Source organism: Mastomys coucha, unplaced genomic scaffold, assembly GCF_008632895.1.
Source record: "Mastomys coucha isolate ucsf_1 unplaced genomic scaffold, UCSF_Mcou_1 pScaffold18, whole genome shotgun sequence".
NCBI classification, from domain to species: Eukaryota; Metazoa; Chordata; class Mammalia; order Rodentia; family Muridae; genus Mastomys; species Mastomys coucha.
In genome coordinates, this window is record NW_022196900.1 from 59,626,830 (window position 1) to 59,642,070 (window position 15,241).

At 40.8% G+C, this 15,241-nt stretch overlaps 1 protein-coding gene across 1 annotated transcript in view; it reads left to right on the forward strand.

The window, feature by feature from the left end:
* Positions 1–15,241, forward strand: part of Ror1 (receptor tyrosine kinase like orphan receptor 1) — a 357,307-nt gene that overhangs the window by 241,219 nt on the left and 100,847 nt on the right. The window contains exons 3-4 of the mRNA XM_031377942.1: positions 4,809–5,096; positions 5,675–5,705. Coding sequence (XP_031233802.1) covers positions 4,809–5,096; positions 5,675–5,705 — 319 coding nt within the window. The remainder of the gene's footprint in view (positions 1–4,808; positions 5,097–5,674; positions 5,706–15,241) is intronic.

Sequence of the window (15,241 nt, forward strand, 5' to 3'; positions counted from 1 at the left end):
GTTTTTTGGAGGGGAAACTGGGAAAGGAGAAATTTACATGTAAATAATGAAAATATCTAATAAATAAATTAATTAATTAATTTAAAAAGACATTTATGCTAATTTTTGGTTATTTTAGTTTTTAACAAATTAAACAAATTGCAAAAAAGGAAAAAAAAATTCTTTGGAGTCCTCAGTATTCTGAATAGTATGTAAGGATCCTGAGAAAAAGAGCTTTGAATTTTCTGGTTTTATTATTTTATTTTACAGGTGAATACATTTTATGATCAAACCCATTTCTCATTCCTACCCCACCCCTAAATCCTCTGGGTGAGACCTTCTGCCCTAGGGCATGCACTTTAGATCTGAAATCATGTGTTTTAAATCTTAACTTTTGCTTGCTGTCTTGTGGTCATGGACAACTCTCTTATCTCTCTGTGTCTTAAATGTCTCATGAGTAGAATGCTCATAACAATGTCTGCCAGGACAGTAAGTGCCAGGTAAGTGTAAGCTACTATGGTGTACCACCACTGTTCTCATTGCCCAAGTTTGCTCAGAAGCACAGAGATAGAGGTGGAGTTAATGGAAATGGATTTTTTTTTCCTCTCTCAAGACCAGCCACAACTACCTTCTACTCACCTGCCATCTCAGCATTGCCAGTCTAGGGAAGAAGGGGAAAGAATAAGACACGTCCCATTGCCCGAGCATACATTGTCAGAGGCACTGGCTCCAGCCACCAAAGTGCTACAACACAGGGAAAGGTATAGAAGCCAAGTGATGTTGCCTGGTACTCAAATTCAGCATTGGCTCTGTGTCTATCCTATGGAAACATACATCTCCTCAAGTAGAGGAAACTCTAAGGGACCAGATAATAGATAAGAAAATCAAATCTCTGAAGAGGTTATTCTGTTCCCATGACAACTCAGTCCTCATGGCTGTTAGTGGTAGAACTAGCCTTTGATCCTATGGTCTTAGCAACTTCTCCTCCAGCTACTTGCAAATAGCCTGCAGCAGTCACCTCAAGCATGGTGTGCATAGCCCAGAGTTAGTCACCTAGCATGACACATGAAGCCGCAGAAAGTTCTTGGAAGAAAATAGACCACAGAGAGGGCTTATTAAGAGAGTCAGAGGGAGGGCTGGTGAGATGGTCCAGTGGCTAAAGGTACCTGCTAGCAAGCCAGATGACCCAAGTTTGATTTGTGAAACCCATGTGCTGAGACAGGGTCCACTTTTGCACGCAAACACACACAACCATAAACACACACACACATAAAGAAAGATAGAGGGGTGCAACATGCTTTATCATTTCATGTGTGATAGAGTGTCTTTGTTGCTTGATTGAGACCCCCATTCTGACACTTCTATTCTTGGCTGATCTGAGTTACAAAGCATTTGCCAGCTTTATGCCTTAGGTGAAGCAGCTACACCGTCATAAACAAAACTATATCTTATCCGATTAGTGAACATAGGGATGCATTTAGGTTCTTTTGGTCTCTCTGGTGAAGCACTGACCACATGATGTGGCCCTCTCATGCTTTCATGGAGAGGTGATCTATTATAGATAGATCTATTACCAAATAGCATGTAGAACAGTCAGACATAAGCATGGCTTCCCAGAAAACTGATAACTGAAACCAGACCCCTTCCCAGACAGTTCTACCTGGAGCTGAGGAAGGGCCTGGCCAGCCACGAATGTGTGTGTCCAGCCTCAGTGGGTTCTGCTGTCTGTGCAGATCATGGAGTAGAAGGGATAAATGGGGAAGATAGAGGGATAGGACTTGTGCCCAGTATGGCAATAAACCTTGGGCAAGTCAATTGACTTCTGTGACTCTAGATTTCTCCCCAGGAAGGGGGTGATCATGTTCCTTCCTTGAAGAGATTGGGGGGGCACACTGCAGCAAATCCTTGGCATGCAGACTTTACTACAGTTTGTGTCTGCTACCATTGGACTTCATGTAGTGTTGACTAAGCCTGAGACTTGAAGGCCATGACTGCTGGTACATTGAAAAGCCAAGTGTATGAACAGAGGCTCGTTAGCTACCCTCTGGTTCATACTTCTTCTTCAATGTGAACTGTGATTAATATGCCTTCCCTACTTCATACCCAGGCATTACAGGACTAGGAGAGGTAGAGGAAGGGAAGATCTGAGAAAATCATCTCCCCGAAGTCACTGTCATAGAACCCAGGACAACACCACAAGTTAACATTTTGATTCTTGGGTTTCAGCAAACCCTGACTTAAGAACTACACTTGTGTCACTCAGCTTAATTTTAATCTTCTTTAACAGATTTCCCAGGTGGGATCCTATTTACTATTTCATTTTTTAGTTAGTCATACTAACATACAAAGAGCTTAAGTATCTTGCCCTAGGTTATACAGATAAGCATGGGAGCAGAGTGAACACCTGAAGATTCAAACCCAGCCAATCAAATTCCAGAACCTAGTAGAATATCAGCTGCTAGGCTTATATGAATCGTAGGGTTGCTTTTCCAAGTTTCTGTCTATAAAGAGTGTATCATAATCCACTGAGGGTGTTAAGTCACGGTACCCCATGGAGATGTTAATTAGTCCTTTCTACCTTCTGGGCATCTCTCAAACATCTTAGAAACACATGTGCCTATACCCAGCTGCAGTCACACCCATGAGCCAATGATGGATAAATCGATAGATACATAACTTATAGTCAGCTTAGAGAAACATGATCCAAGATAGAGATCAGATTATGCACATAAAAAAGACTCTAGCACAGTTCCTGATGGACTCCTGATCCCATTGGAGAGAGTATTGCCAGCTTGAGATGAAAGGTATATGGTTGGAGCAAGAGCAAATGGTGCACTTTGTCCTAACACATATGTGATAGAAAGTCATTCAGGTGGGCGCTATGGCCCTGTGAGGCGGCAGAGACTTTAGCAGCATGAGCCACCCCAATCTTCCTGTGCAAACTTTTAGAAAAATAATCATTTATTTTTATGAGTCTCTTTTATAGGCTTTTTGGGTAATTAAATTATCCAGTTAAATAATCTCAAGAAACAAAACGTTATTTCCCAATAAAATTCCATTAAACTCAACAAATTTACTGTGTTCTGTGGTATCCAACATAGAAGTAGCTACTGGCCATAGGCAGTAATTTAAACTTACACATTCAGCCAGGGCCCTGTGTCAAGGCTTAACCATGGTATATCAAGAGGTGGCTGGAATCTCAGGTGAGGGTCTAAGGATCCTCTTCACTCCCTTCTTTGACTCTAAGCTTTGAGCTCTCTTGTGGGTAATCATGCTGCTCTAATGAAGATGGCAATGGCTCTTATGTTCAGAGAACAGAATCCTATAATGCTAGGGAAGGACTGAAAGAAGAGAAAATGCCCGTCAGGGAATAAGCTGCTCCAGAATGGCAAGTGAAACCTAAGAAAAGTCATATCAATGAACTTCAAATATTGAACTTAAAATTTAAAATCGATGTATTATCTGTAACTGAATTTTACAATATTTATTGTTTCCTAAACACTATTTATTGTTTTCTAAACACTATTGAAGAGCAAGCTTAAAGAAAACTTATTCCACTCCAAATTTTAATGTAACACATCACAAAAGAAGCCAGATGCAAATGTAATAGCATTATCGTTCCACCTTATGTGAAAGTCTGGCATCAGCAAGATTGTTTCTATGATGATAGAAATCAGAACAGTGGTTGCCTGGGGGAGGGGTGGGAGGCAAGGTTTGGGAGCTGGGACCAACTACAAAGGATTTGGGAACAGTTTCTGGGGTGTTGATGTTCTCCTCTCTGGATAGGACATTAGTTACACAGGGGTACACATTTGTCAGCACTTGTGGGACTGTTTCAGTTCTGTTACACAGAAAGCAAATTTAGTTTCAGGTACAATTACATGCTGAATTGATATGTGATGGACAGATTAGATAGGTAGGTGGCAGATGAATGAATGATGGATGGGTGGGTGGATGGATGGATGGATGGATGGATGGATGGAGAGTGGATTACACAGCATGGCTTGTTTTGGCTCACTTGAGAGATATTATGAAAGTGCCTGCCAGGCAGTGGTGGCGCATGCCTTTAATCCCAGCACTTGGGAGGTAGAGGCAGGTGGATTTCTGAGTTCAAGTCCAGCCTGGTCTACAGAATGAGTTCCAGGACAGCCAGGGCTACAAAGAGAAACCCTGTCTGGGAAAACTTTAAAAAAAAAGAAAGAAAAAAAAAGTGCCTGTTATTCCTTTGTCTGGTAGTGATCTGGTCCCTATGAGCTTTATACTATCAATAAGAAGGTTTGGGGTACACTTTCTGATCTCATGTGGTGTGGTGTGGTATGGAAATAATTGTGTTTTTCTTGTTTTTTTTTCCACAGTTTGATTCTTTCTTTCTTATCCAAGATAAACAAACATGTTTGCCAGAGGTTGTAAATGTATCATTGAGAGGTGGAAAGAACCTAATTAAACTGATTTTTTTGGGGTCTTTGTCTCTATTTTCTCTTCTTTTTTTCCATATTATTATTTTCAGTAAGAAACATGTACTAATTTTGTAATATGTTTATAATATAAACCTCAAAAAGTTGCCTTTCCTTGTCTGAGAGAGTATGGCTGGCTATCCATGAGTGGATTGCACTCAGGTGAACACTTGGGTCTTATACTCTGGTCAGCCACGCTCTTCTGTCCCAGCATCAGGCTCTGTAGGGTATATTAGTAGCCATAAGATCTCAGTAAGTGCAGCCACTTGTCTATTCTTTGTCTATGTCCGTGTACTGGTCCATCTCACTGTGGCCCTAGTGACACCCTGGAAAGAGGTGTCCCCCTCTCATTGCCTCTTCTTTTCTTGTCCACAGATTCTTACTTAACCCTTGATGAACCGATGAATAACATCACAACCTCCCTGGGGCAGACTGCAGAACTGCACTGCAAAGTATCTGGGAATCCACCCCCCAGTATCCGCTGGTTCAAGAATGATGCACCTGTGGTCCAAGAACCTCGTAGAATCTCCTTCCGGGCCACCAACTATGGCTCTCGGCTGAGGATTAGAAACCTTGACACCACAGACACTGGTTACTTCCAGTGCGTGGCAACAAATGGCAAGAAAGTGGTTTCTACCACTGGAGTCCTGTTTGTCAAATTTGGTAAGCAGCCTTCGACTGGTTTAGCCACAGGCCGTTGGTGCAGTGTATCGGGACCACCAGAGTTCATGAGGACATTTATTGAGACTCACATTTATTTTCCTGCCATTGTATTTAGTGTCTAATAGGTAACCCACCCAGTAGGGAATTATTATAGTTAGAGCGACCTAATTCTAAAACAGCAGATGAGGACTAGAGACCACTTCTCTCTGATGTCACTTCCAGTGCCTTGTGGCATCTAGTTCTCAGCACAAGAGAACCCCTTGCCCAGAGAGGCTGGAAATGTTTTTAACCTTCCCATATGCAGTCACTAAGCCTCCTGGACGGGTAGGGGATACTCTAAGACTGGTGCTCTGCATTGGTCTGAGTATTTTTTTTTTAATCCCTGTGCTGTGGGAGATGGGCATGTTCTCACTGCTATTCTTTGATTCACAGAGGTGGGTGAGGGGGACAAAGAGCAAAACAGTGAATCCAAGAAAAACCACCAAGGGTGGCAAACCTCCATTGCTGTTGGTGGATACACTCTCCCTCCGCCTCCAGTTACCCAGACTGTTTCTTTTGTTGTTCTCTCGTTTCTTTAGGGCCTCCTCCGACTGCAAGCCCAGGATCCTCGTAAGTACCCCACATCTCCACGCTCTGTCGTTTCTAAGCATTTCTCTGTAGATTTCTGGGCAGAGGCAATGCTGTCCTGTGCTTGGGCCAGAACACTGTGTTTCCAGATGCCGTTGCCGTTGCCTTCTCTCTGATGTGAAGCCCCACAGGAGACTAGCCCTGGCAGTAATCTCCCGCCTGGCAATCATGAATCTGACTGATCAAAGCAAAGCTCTTCCTACATTTACTATTTTTAAATGAATCTAACAGTTAGTGGCAACAGCGGATTTGGTCAAATCAAACAAAAAATGATAGAACGCTGGCTTAGGGACTTTTTCCTCCTGCTAACGGGGTCTGTTTTACATTCTACAAGCGTTTCTGATGCTTTGAATTATTGCACAGGGCAACATTAGCTGATCGCTTTATTTTTTATTCCTTTCAAAGAACTCAGCAGCTGAAGTTCTAACTCACAAAGAGGAGGGAGAGCCCCATCTTGGATTGAGAGTCCCCTAGAAGTTAGATTCCTTCCAAGTCCCTTGATAATGGAGTCTAAGGATTCCATTTCTTTAAATGATGCTATTGTTGATGCGTTTATTATTCTGCCTGAGGGATTCTCATCTTTCACTCAAGAAACATCTACTTGAGGAGGGTTTTTTTTCTCTCTCTCTTTATGTATATTTTTATTTGGAGAGAAAGACCCATTTATTCAAACTCTTGCTTGGCAGGGAACCCCCACCCCCATATTCTGTAGACTTCTGAGGTAGAATTCACCAAGTCTGCCATGAAAGCCTCAGCATGCCTGGCTTGGACCACACCAGGTTGAAAAGTAGCAGCCACTTAGCTTGGTCTAATCCCCTCTGCGCCACTTAATTACAGAGTGGGACATTTTAGTGCAGTGCTGTGTACCTGGAGGCCCAGTGGCCCACAATCCCATTAATAAAATAGGTACTGGGTAAAAATAAACATTGGCCTTCAGCCACACTGCTCTGCTGTTTCATCAGCCAGTTAAAGGTGACTGTGAAAGAGTCTTTAAAATCGCCAAGTGTTCATTGCATTCTGCTTGCTCAGATCTGAACTATGGCTTGACCTCAGAACAAGTCCAGAGTTTGGGCACTCACCCTTGCATCTCTTGACACTGACTGTTCTTTTCTTTTTTTAAAAGTTGTCTCACCAGTTCCTTTGTATATGGAATTCTTTTGAAGTCTTATTTAAACAAAGATTAAAACTTTTGTTACATGCTGTAAAACCACTTCCCACACGGGTCCGTTATTTGTTCATATTAATCTGTGTTTCTAATGTGGCTGATAATCCGGTCACAGGCTGGTTTTTGTGGTTCACTGACTTCCCTTTTACTGTTCTGCCCAGGGATATTGACTTTCTGCCTGCTGCTTTTGCATGAGAAAGTTCCTTCTTTGTAATCCCTATGGATTTTAAATGCTGATGTGTCCTCCTTTCTGTATGTCAGCTTTTTCTCCATGGCCATTTTTCTGGTGAACCCAGTATCACGTGGTTTAATATTATACAAAGAGAATCTAGCAGCTCTGTGAACTGATATACCTGAAGGGGAGTCTGACATTCACTAAAGACATGGAACCACTGCTAAAGGAATCTCTTGTCATCAGACATTTGTGTTTCTCGTTTGCTGTCTGAGAGCCTACTGGGTTTAGTCAGCAATAGCACACCATGTATAGCTGCCATGTTTGCTTAGGTCAGCCATGTTGACTTAACTAAAACTTCAACCCAAGTTTGGAACTTGACGGGGTCTTCTCCAGCTCAATCTCTATTATTTTGGAATTCCTAGTTGGCATTTTGATTTTGTTTTTTACTTAGTGTGTACAAGCACATGTGCAGATGCCAGAAGAATATATCCTGCTCTACCAGCCTCTGCTTTATTCCCTTGAGACAGGGTCTCTCACTGAACCTAGAGTTAGGCTGGTGACCAGCAAGTCCCAACAATTCTCCTTTACCCCAACCCTCAGTACTGGTGTTGCAGACACCTCCAACCATAGCTGACATTTTATACGGCTTCTGAAGAATTGAACTCAGACCCTCATGTGTGCATGGCAAACCCTCTTGCCTGCTGAGCCATAGGCCCAATCCCAGTACTCTTTATTCTTTTTCCCTTAAAAACCCAAGTCATTGCCGCCTTTCTCAACTACCAACACTTACTCTGTCTCTAAGAGTTCCTAATACTAACTCCAAGGCAGGGTGGTAGTTCTCATCTGTGCCCGCAGAGTCCCGTGAGCAGGCAAACCCAGAAGCTATCAGAAATAAACAAAATAAGAGCCACAGGGATGTCACAGCATTAAGGATAATATGGATGGCATTTTTTGAAATTGTGCTTTTGCCCAAAATAGAAGTGGCATGCAGTTTGCTAGATACTTGTAAGTAGCGCAGTCAGAGTCACCAAAATAAAATCAAATGAACGTCCAAGGCGCCCACATCCAGAACATCAGAAGAGGCAGGAGGTGGGACTCAGGGAGAGCCAGGAGCCTGTAGGCCAGGAGGGCTCCAGTCCTTCCTCCTGAGTGACCAGTCATTCAGGTTTAAACAGAAAGGCTTTAGGAGGGTTGTTTGGCTGAGACTCAGAGCAAGTTTGAGATTTTTGCATGACTCTGTTTATAACCTCAGGCTTTAGCTCTGCTATTTTTGCTAGACCCTAGCCCACCCCTGGCAGTGCAGGTTCTGGAGCAAGAGCATAAAGAAGGGTTCATACTGTCTAAGGATTTAAAAGGTATAAATCAAGCCATTAAAACTGCCAAGTGATAATGATGCTCTATCTACCTGCACTGACAAATATACCTTCATAGCCCCCTAAAACATGTGTGTGCAAGACTAGCTTTCTACAATTGAAAGCCTGGACTATCATAATTTACTATTTTATTCATTATTTTGTGTGGCTGGGTATTCTGTTCCTATAATCTGTATGATTTTATACTCAGTCTAAAAAATTACTTTTCCTTCATTGTTCCAAATAGACTTATTTCACATAGGGCTTAATTTTATGGACAGAGTAAGAATTTTGTATGTCATGTTCAAACATAGACATGGGATCATATCTGATAGCCAATAATTATAGAATATGCTACCAATTTTATAATCTCATCAACCACATCATTCTTAAATGCATATAACACCTGAGCATGTATAAAATGAATCATGAGGTCATGTGCTACTCATAAGTATAGAGATAGATGCATGTGGGCAAAAGTGTCATTGAGTATCCAAGAGTGTATTTAGATATCTAGACTGTAAATTAGCCACTTGGTGTGACTTCTGGTGGAATCAAGACACACAGAAAAAATGCAAGAGGTTGCTGCCAGCTTCCCAGAGCATATTTGTAATAAACATTTTAGGTTTGCCCTCTATATAACAGTGAATATGTCGTCTATAACCGAGTGATATAAGTTGCCTAGCTGAGACATTAAAACAGTATCACATACATAGCTCTGGAAGCTAGAATTCCAATATCAAGGCATCTGTAGGATTGGCTCATCCTAAGCATTGCAAGGAAGGATTTCTGTATCCTCCTGGGGCTTACCAATACTTGATGACATTCATTGGCTCATGGATGTACTTCTTCAGCTTAAGCTTGCTCTTCCCAAGGCATTCTCCCTGCAAAGTTCTCCAAATGGGCCACATTTGTGACAGCAGTAGTTACACTGTGCTAGACCCACATTGTTGCTCTGACTTGCCCCTTGTAAAGACCCACTTTCCATCTTAGCTTGTATTCTGTGGTTCTGTGGGATAGTGCATCCTCATTCTAATTGTGGGGAGGCCCGCAGCTCAACAGATATCTCTTAATATTGATTACAAAATCTTGTTCAGCCATGTGAAATGCTGGCTAAGAATATTCTTCTAAAATATGAGAGCTTTTACAAATAATGGTCGGACTATAACGAAAAACGGATACCATGGATACTTGGTAATACTCAAAATGCTGTTTGGTGTGCAAAAATTATGACAGCCAAGCTGAGAGGAGCTAAGCTGTAGCCAGGTGACTGATTTCTTTTCTCTCTTACTGAATGGATTCTGACACCATTGTTCTTCCTGTTTGTAAAGCAGTACCTCCTGCCATCACAGAAGCACAACACTCACAACCTTCACACTGCCCATCGCTCTCAACTTGGGTGAAAAAGTGAAGCCAGAACCATGTTGACCTCATGAGCAACTTTTAAGGTTCTGTTTAAGCCGGGCGGTGATGGCGCACGCCTTTAATCCCAGCACTTGGGAGGCAGAGGCAGGCGGATTTCTGTGTTCGAGGCCAGCCTGGTCTACAGAGTGAGAGTGAGTTCCAGGACAGCCAGGGCTATACAGAGAAACCCTGTCTCAAAACAAACAAACAAAAGGTTCTGTTTATACCGTGCCAGCCTGGAGTGCTGAGTCTTAAGGTACAGAGGGACCCATGTGAACTCTTTACTCTAATTAAATTTACTTCTTGTCTGTTTGTTTGTTTTAGTGTGGGCACAGGATAGGTTCCTGTTTTCCCTCCTCTCTTCCTAAGTAACAGTTTGTTGAGTACCTTAAAGTGTACAACTCCGCATTAGCATGGTCGGAGTTATGTAGCCCCCATTGCCACTACATGGTATCTGTGCTTTCGGGTTAGGGTTATATGACTTTAGCAGAAGAGCTTGGGGTTTAACCACATTATAGCATCCAGTGCTCCATAGTTTTTACGACTGAATAATATTCCACTGTGTGGTTACATCATGTTTTATTTATTTTTTCTCAGTTGGACACTTGGGTTGCTTCTGACTTTTGCCCATTCAGCATAATGCCATGTACAAGGGATTTGGGGGATGTGTGTTTTCAGATTTATTGGTGCATACCTGGAAGACATATTGGGACATATGAAGATCATGTGTTTAAATTTCGACAGAGTGGCAAAGCTATTTCCCAAAAGGAGTCGCAGCCATTTACTACTAACAAGCAACTAACACAAAGGGATTTGATGTTCTCTGACACTTGTCTCCATTCTAAAATTTTTATCTATTTCTATATGTATCGTCTATGAATCCATCTACCAATCATCTATCTAACTGTCTCTATTTTTATATGTATCGTCTATGAATCCATCTACCAATCATCTAACTCTCTATTTTTATATGTATCATATATGAGTCCATCTACCAATCATCTATCTAACCGTCCACTACCTAACTCAGCCATCTTAGTGGCTGTGGTTTTGCCTGGGCTTTAGATTGCATTTCCTAAGGACTAGTGGTATTACTTATCTTTCATGTACTTAGTGGATATTTGTAAGTCTTTGGGAAATACCTGTTCAAATTCTTTGTACACTGTTTGATAATTTTATTTTATTTTTATTGTTTACAAGTTTTTTAATATAGTCTCTGTGTGTACTCCTCTCAGATGTGTGATTTAATATAGTCTGTGTGTGTACTCTTCTCAGATGTGTGATTTAAGATGTTCCTAGCCTCCAGTACATTATTCTCAGATTTTCATGGTAGTGGTTTTTAAAGTACATTTTAAAAATCGCTTTACAAAGTATAATACACTCTCAGGCTTGTTTGTTTATACCTTTGAAAAACATAAGCTCACAAAAAAATTTCTCTTGTATCTTTTCTTCTTGTAGTATTAATATATAGTATTAGATTTTAAAATAATTTATTTTTATTGTATGAGCATTGATTGGTGTTTTCTGTGTGAAATGTAATAGCTCCCTGGAACTAGATTTACAGACAGCTGTAAGCTGCCATGTGGGTGCTGGGAACTGAACTCAGATCCTCTGGTAGAGCTGACCCATCTCTCCAGCCCCTAGTTTTAGATCTTACATTTAGCTTTTGGTCCATTTTGAGTTGATTCTTGCATGTAGTGTGCAGTTAAGAGTATAGAATCATTCTGCATATCTGTTCCAATAATTCCAATACTATTTTCTTGTTGAAAAGGCAATTCTTTACCCTTTATATTATGCCAGACCTCTCTTAAAGCCAACTGAAATAAATATATGTGCTCATTTCTGGAATTCTGCCCCCATTGATATGTGCTTCTTGCCTATGTCAGTTTCATGGAATCTACTTTACTACAAGTTTGTAATGAGTTTAGGAGTCAGGAAATGAGTTCTCTGAACCAGTCAGTATTGGTTTCAGTTCAGAAGTATTTCAGCAAATAACAGAAACAGTACATAGATCATAGATAGATATAGATAGATAGATAGATAGATAGATAGATAGATAGATAGATAGATAGATAGATAGGTATTGCAGAAAATTGGCTTATGTGACTATGGACTAGCCAAGTGAGTGAAACTAAGATGAACTCAAGCTGTTGTTCATACTGCCATTCTCAGGTTCTGCTATTATAGCCTCTAAAACTTACTGGGCCAGGCTCATCAGATGCCACAGACAACCCTACAGTCAGTCAGTAAGCACTGTCAGGGCAGTAATAGGTGCTCTAGTGCTGGACTGAGTCGTTAGGAACCAGACTTTGCCAACTTGATAAATAAGATTCAGCCATCACATCTTCAGGAATGACCTTTTTCAGTGAATACTTTCCCTGTATTCTGTGTATTTCCATTTCCAGGTGCATCTTAAAATTAATCTTATGAATCCCACAAAAACCATGTGGGATTTTGATAAATACATTGAATCTATCAGTCTTTCAATTGATTTGGGTAGTATTCCCATGTAAACAATGTTAAATCTTATGTTCTGTGAACACAATGGTATCATTTCATTTATTTAATTTCCCCACATAGCTTTTTAGCTCCATTGGACAAGTCTACCTTCCCTTTTAGAAAAAAAAAGTATTTCTAAGTATTTAGTTATTTTTGTATTAATACTATGGCATTGGATTAATTTCAGATTATTCATTTTGCTCTTTAAAGATAACAGTTCATTTCTATAAACTGATTCTACATTCCTATAGACCTTCTGAAATATAGACTTGACCTTGTTCCATCGCTCTAGTAAGTGTGTCTATATATGTGCCTTGTGTCTGTATCTGTTTCTCTGTGTCTATGTATGTGTATGCATGTCTATGTATATCTGTGTGTATATGTCTGTATATATGTGCATGTATGTCTGTGTGTGTGTGTGTGTGTGTGTGTTCCCTCAGACTTTCCATCGATTAGATGATACCTGCAATTCTGGGTTGCTTCTTCCTCTTCCTCATGGATGCGTTTTATTTCCATCTCTCACCCAATGGCCTTAACTGGACTCACCATACACTGTGTTGAGCAGAAGTGATGAGGTGACAGAGCCTCTCCTTTTCAGTTTTTCACCATTTTGATGCTAGCCATGTTTTTTGTAAAATATTGATGCCCTGTATCAGGCTAAGAAAATAGAGCCTCTTTATTCCTCTTTTCATGCATAGTTTTCATTATGTGGAGATGAAATGAAGAGATACTGGGCTTTGTCAGATGACTTCTTGTGTCCATTGAGACAATTGTGCAATTTTGTTAGTTCTGCTCTTAGTGTGCTGTATTTCATTGATTGATCAAACTCTCATTCACAGAATACTTTTCCATTTGGTCACAATATATAAGTCTCTTATATATGTTACTAGTTTCCATTTTCCTACATTCTTTTTAAGTATTTAAGATTTTTAATTATGTTTTTGGAGAGGGGCACGTATAGGAATCAGAGGACAATGTGCAGGACTTGGTCTCCTCCTCTACCATGTGGGTCCTGGTGATGACACACCTTTACTGCTGAGCCATCTCATTTGCCCCTTCTGTTTTGTTTGCTAGCATTTTCTTGAGGGTTTTGCTTTCTATATTTATAAAGGGCATTAATGCCTAGTTTCTTGCGATATCTTTGCATAGTTATGACATTAGCTTAATACCAAGCTCTTCAAATGAATTGGGAAGTATTTCTTTGCTTGGAAACCTGCGAGGGAATTCTGTTCATTCATGCAGATGTTGATATAATACACCATGAAATCCATTTGAAAAGTTTTTAAATTACTAGTTCAACTTCTTTACTTGTTATGGATCTATTTAATTTTTTTCTTCCTAGTCACTTTGGATAGTCTGTGTCTTCCTTGAAGTTTGTCCCTTCTGTTTAGATTTTTCAGATTGTTGGCACATCGTTGTTCATATTATTATTCCCATGTTGTTCTTTTCATTTCTGTGGCATTAGTAATGGCATCCTTGGTTTCATTCTTGATTTTAGTAACTTGTGCCATTTTCTCAGAGTAGCTAGTCTAACATTGCTTTGTCTTAAAAACAAACAAACAAACAAACAAACAAACTTAAATAGTGTAAGTGATGTAATGTGGCTGTTCTGTGTATCAGCTTGCTTCCCTTGTGACACTGCTGCATGGTGTCATTGTCATCTGTTCTATAGGCTTCATTCTCTAACGATGCAGCCACAGAAGTCAGTGCCCTGTGAGCATGCTCCCTAGGTGATTAGCCAGAGGATCCTAAGAGCGGGGATTCTGCTACTGTTTGCCAAGGGTCTCCATGAATGTGTTGCTTGCCCCTAGCATTCCAGCAGTTGATGCTTGTGCCTTTGCTTAATGTTCTGCTGTCGTGGGGCTTCATAGTGTGGCAGAAAGAAGAAATAGAGGCTCGCTTTCCTGGGTATACACACAGCTCCTCTCGTGCAAAGTCCCTCTCTCCCTATGTGAGAGGGTTCAGAGGTCAATGGACATGTTTTTACTTAGATGACCCTTTGAGATTTATGACTCTGCTGGTGTTTCACCTAGCTGGGATTGCTACCTTTGACAAATATAACTTTTTTTTTCTCAAACCAGTGTCGTGGGACATTGCCACTGTGAAATTATTTGACTGATCAAATGAAGACATGCTTGTGCATGGGACTTTTGCAGAGAGTTTCCAATGGGTCAAGTCATAACAACTGTCTGGAAGTGGGCTTTGGAGATACCCAAGACCCACCATGCCTTCTCTACTGACTGCACTTGATAAGGCTATAAAGCAGTGGTTATGGACCTGTGGGTCATAGCCCAGTTGAGGGTTGCATATCAGATATATTAAATATTAGATACTTATATTATGATTTATAACAATAGCAAAATTACAGTTATGGAGTATCAGCAACATAATTTTGTGGTTGGGAGTCACCACAATATGAGGAATGGCATTAAAGGGTTGCAGTACTAGGAAATTTTAGAACTACTGCTATCGAGGATATTGGAGAAGAGACCAGAGCAAGTTAAAAACAGCACAGGGTTCAGAGGTTAACCACGTTCAGCTTTTGTGCTTCCTATTTACCCTCTCACCTAACACACGGGCAATCCTAGCTTGGCATTGACGGTATACTTGGCATTCTCTGAGTGGAAAGTATATGCCTTCCTTTGCTTTCACCCTCTGGGGTCTTCTGGCTGTCTTAATTGAAAAGTGTTCATCATAGCAGGAGTTCTGTTGTTATGATAAAACACCATGAGCAAAGGCAACTCCAGAAGGAAAGCTTTCACTCAGCTTACAACTCTCAGGGCACACTCCATCACTGATGGAAATTAGGGCTGGAACTCAAGACAGAAACCTGGGGCCAGGAACTGAAGCAGAGATTGTGGAGGGATGTTGTTCACTGGCTTGCTTCTCATAGCTTGTTAAGCCTTCTTTCTTTTCTTTTCTT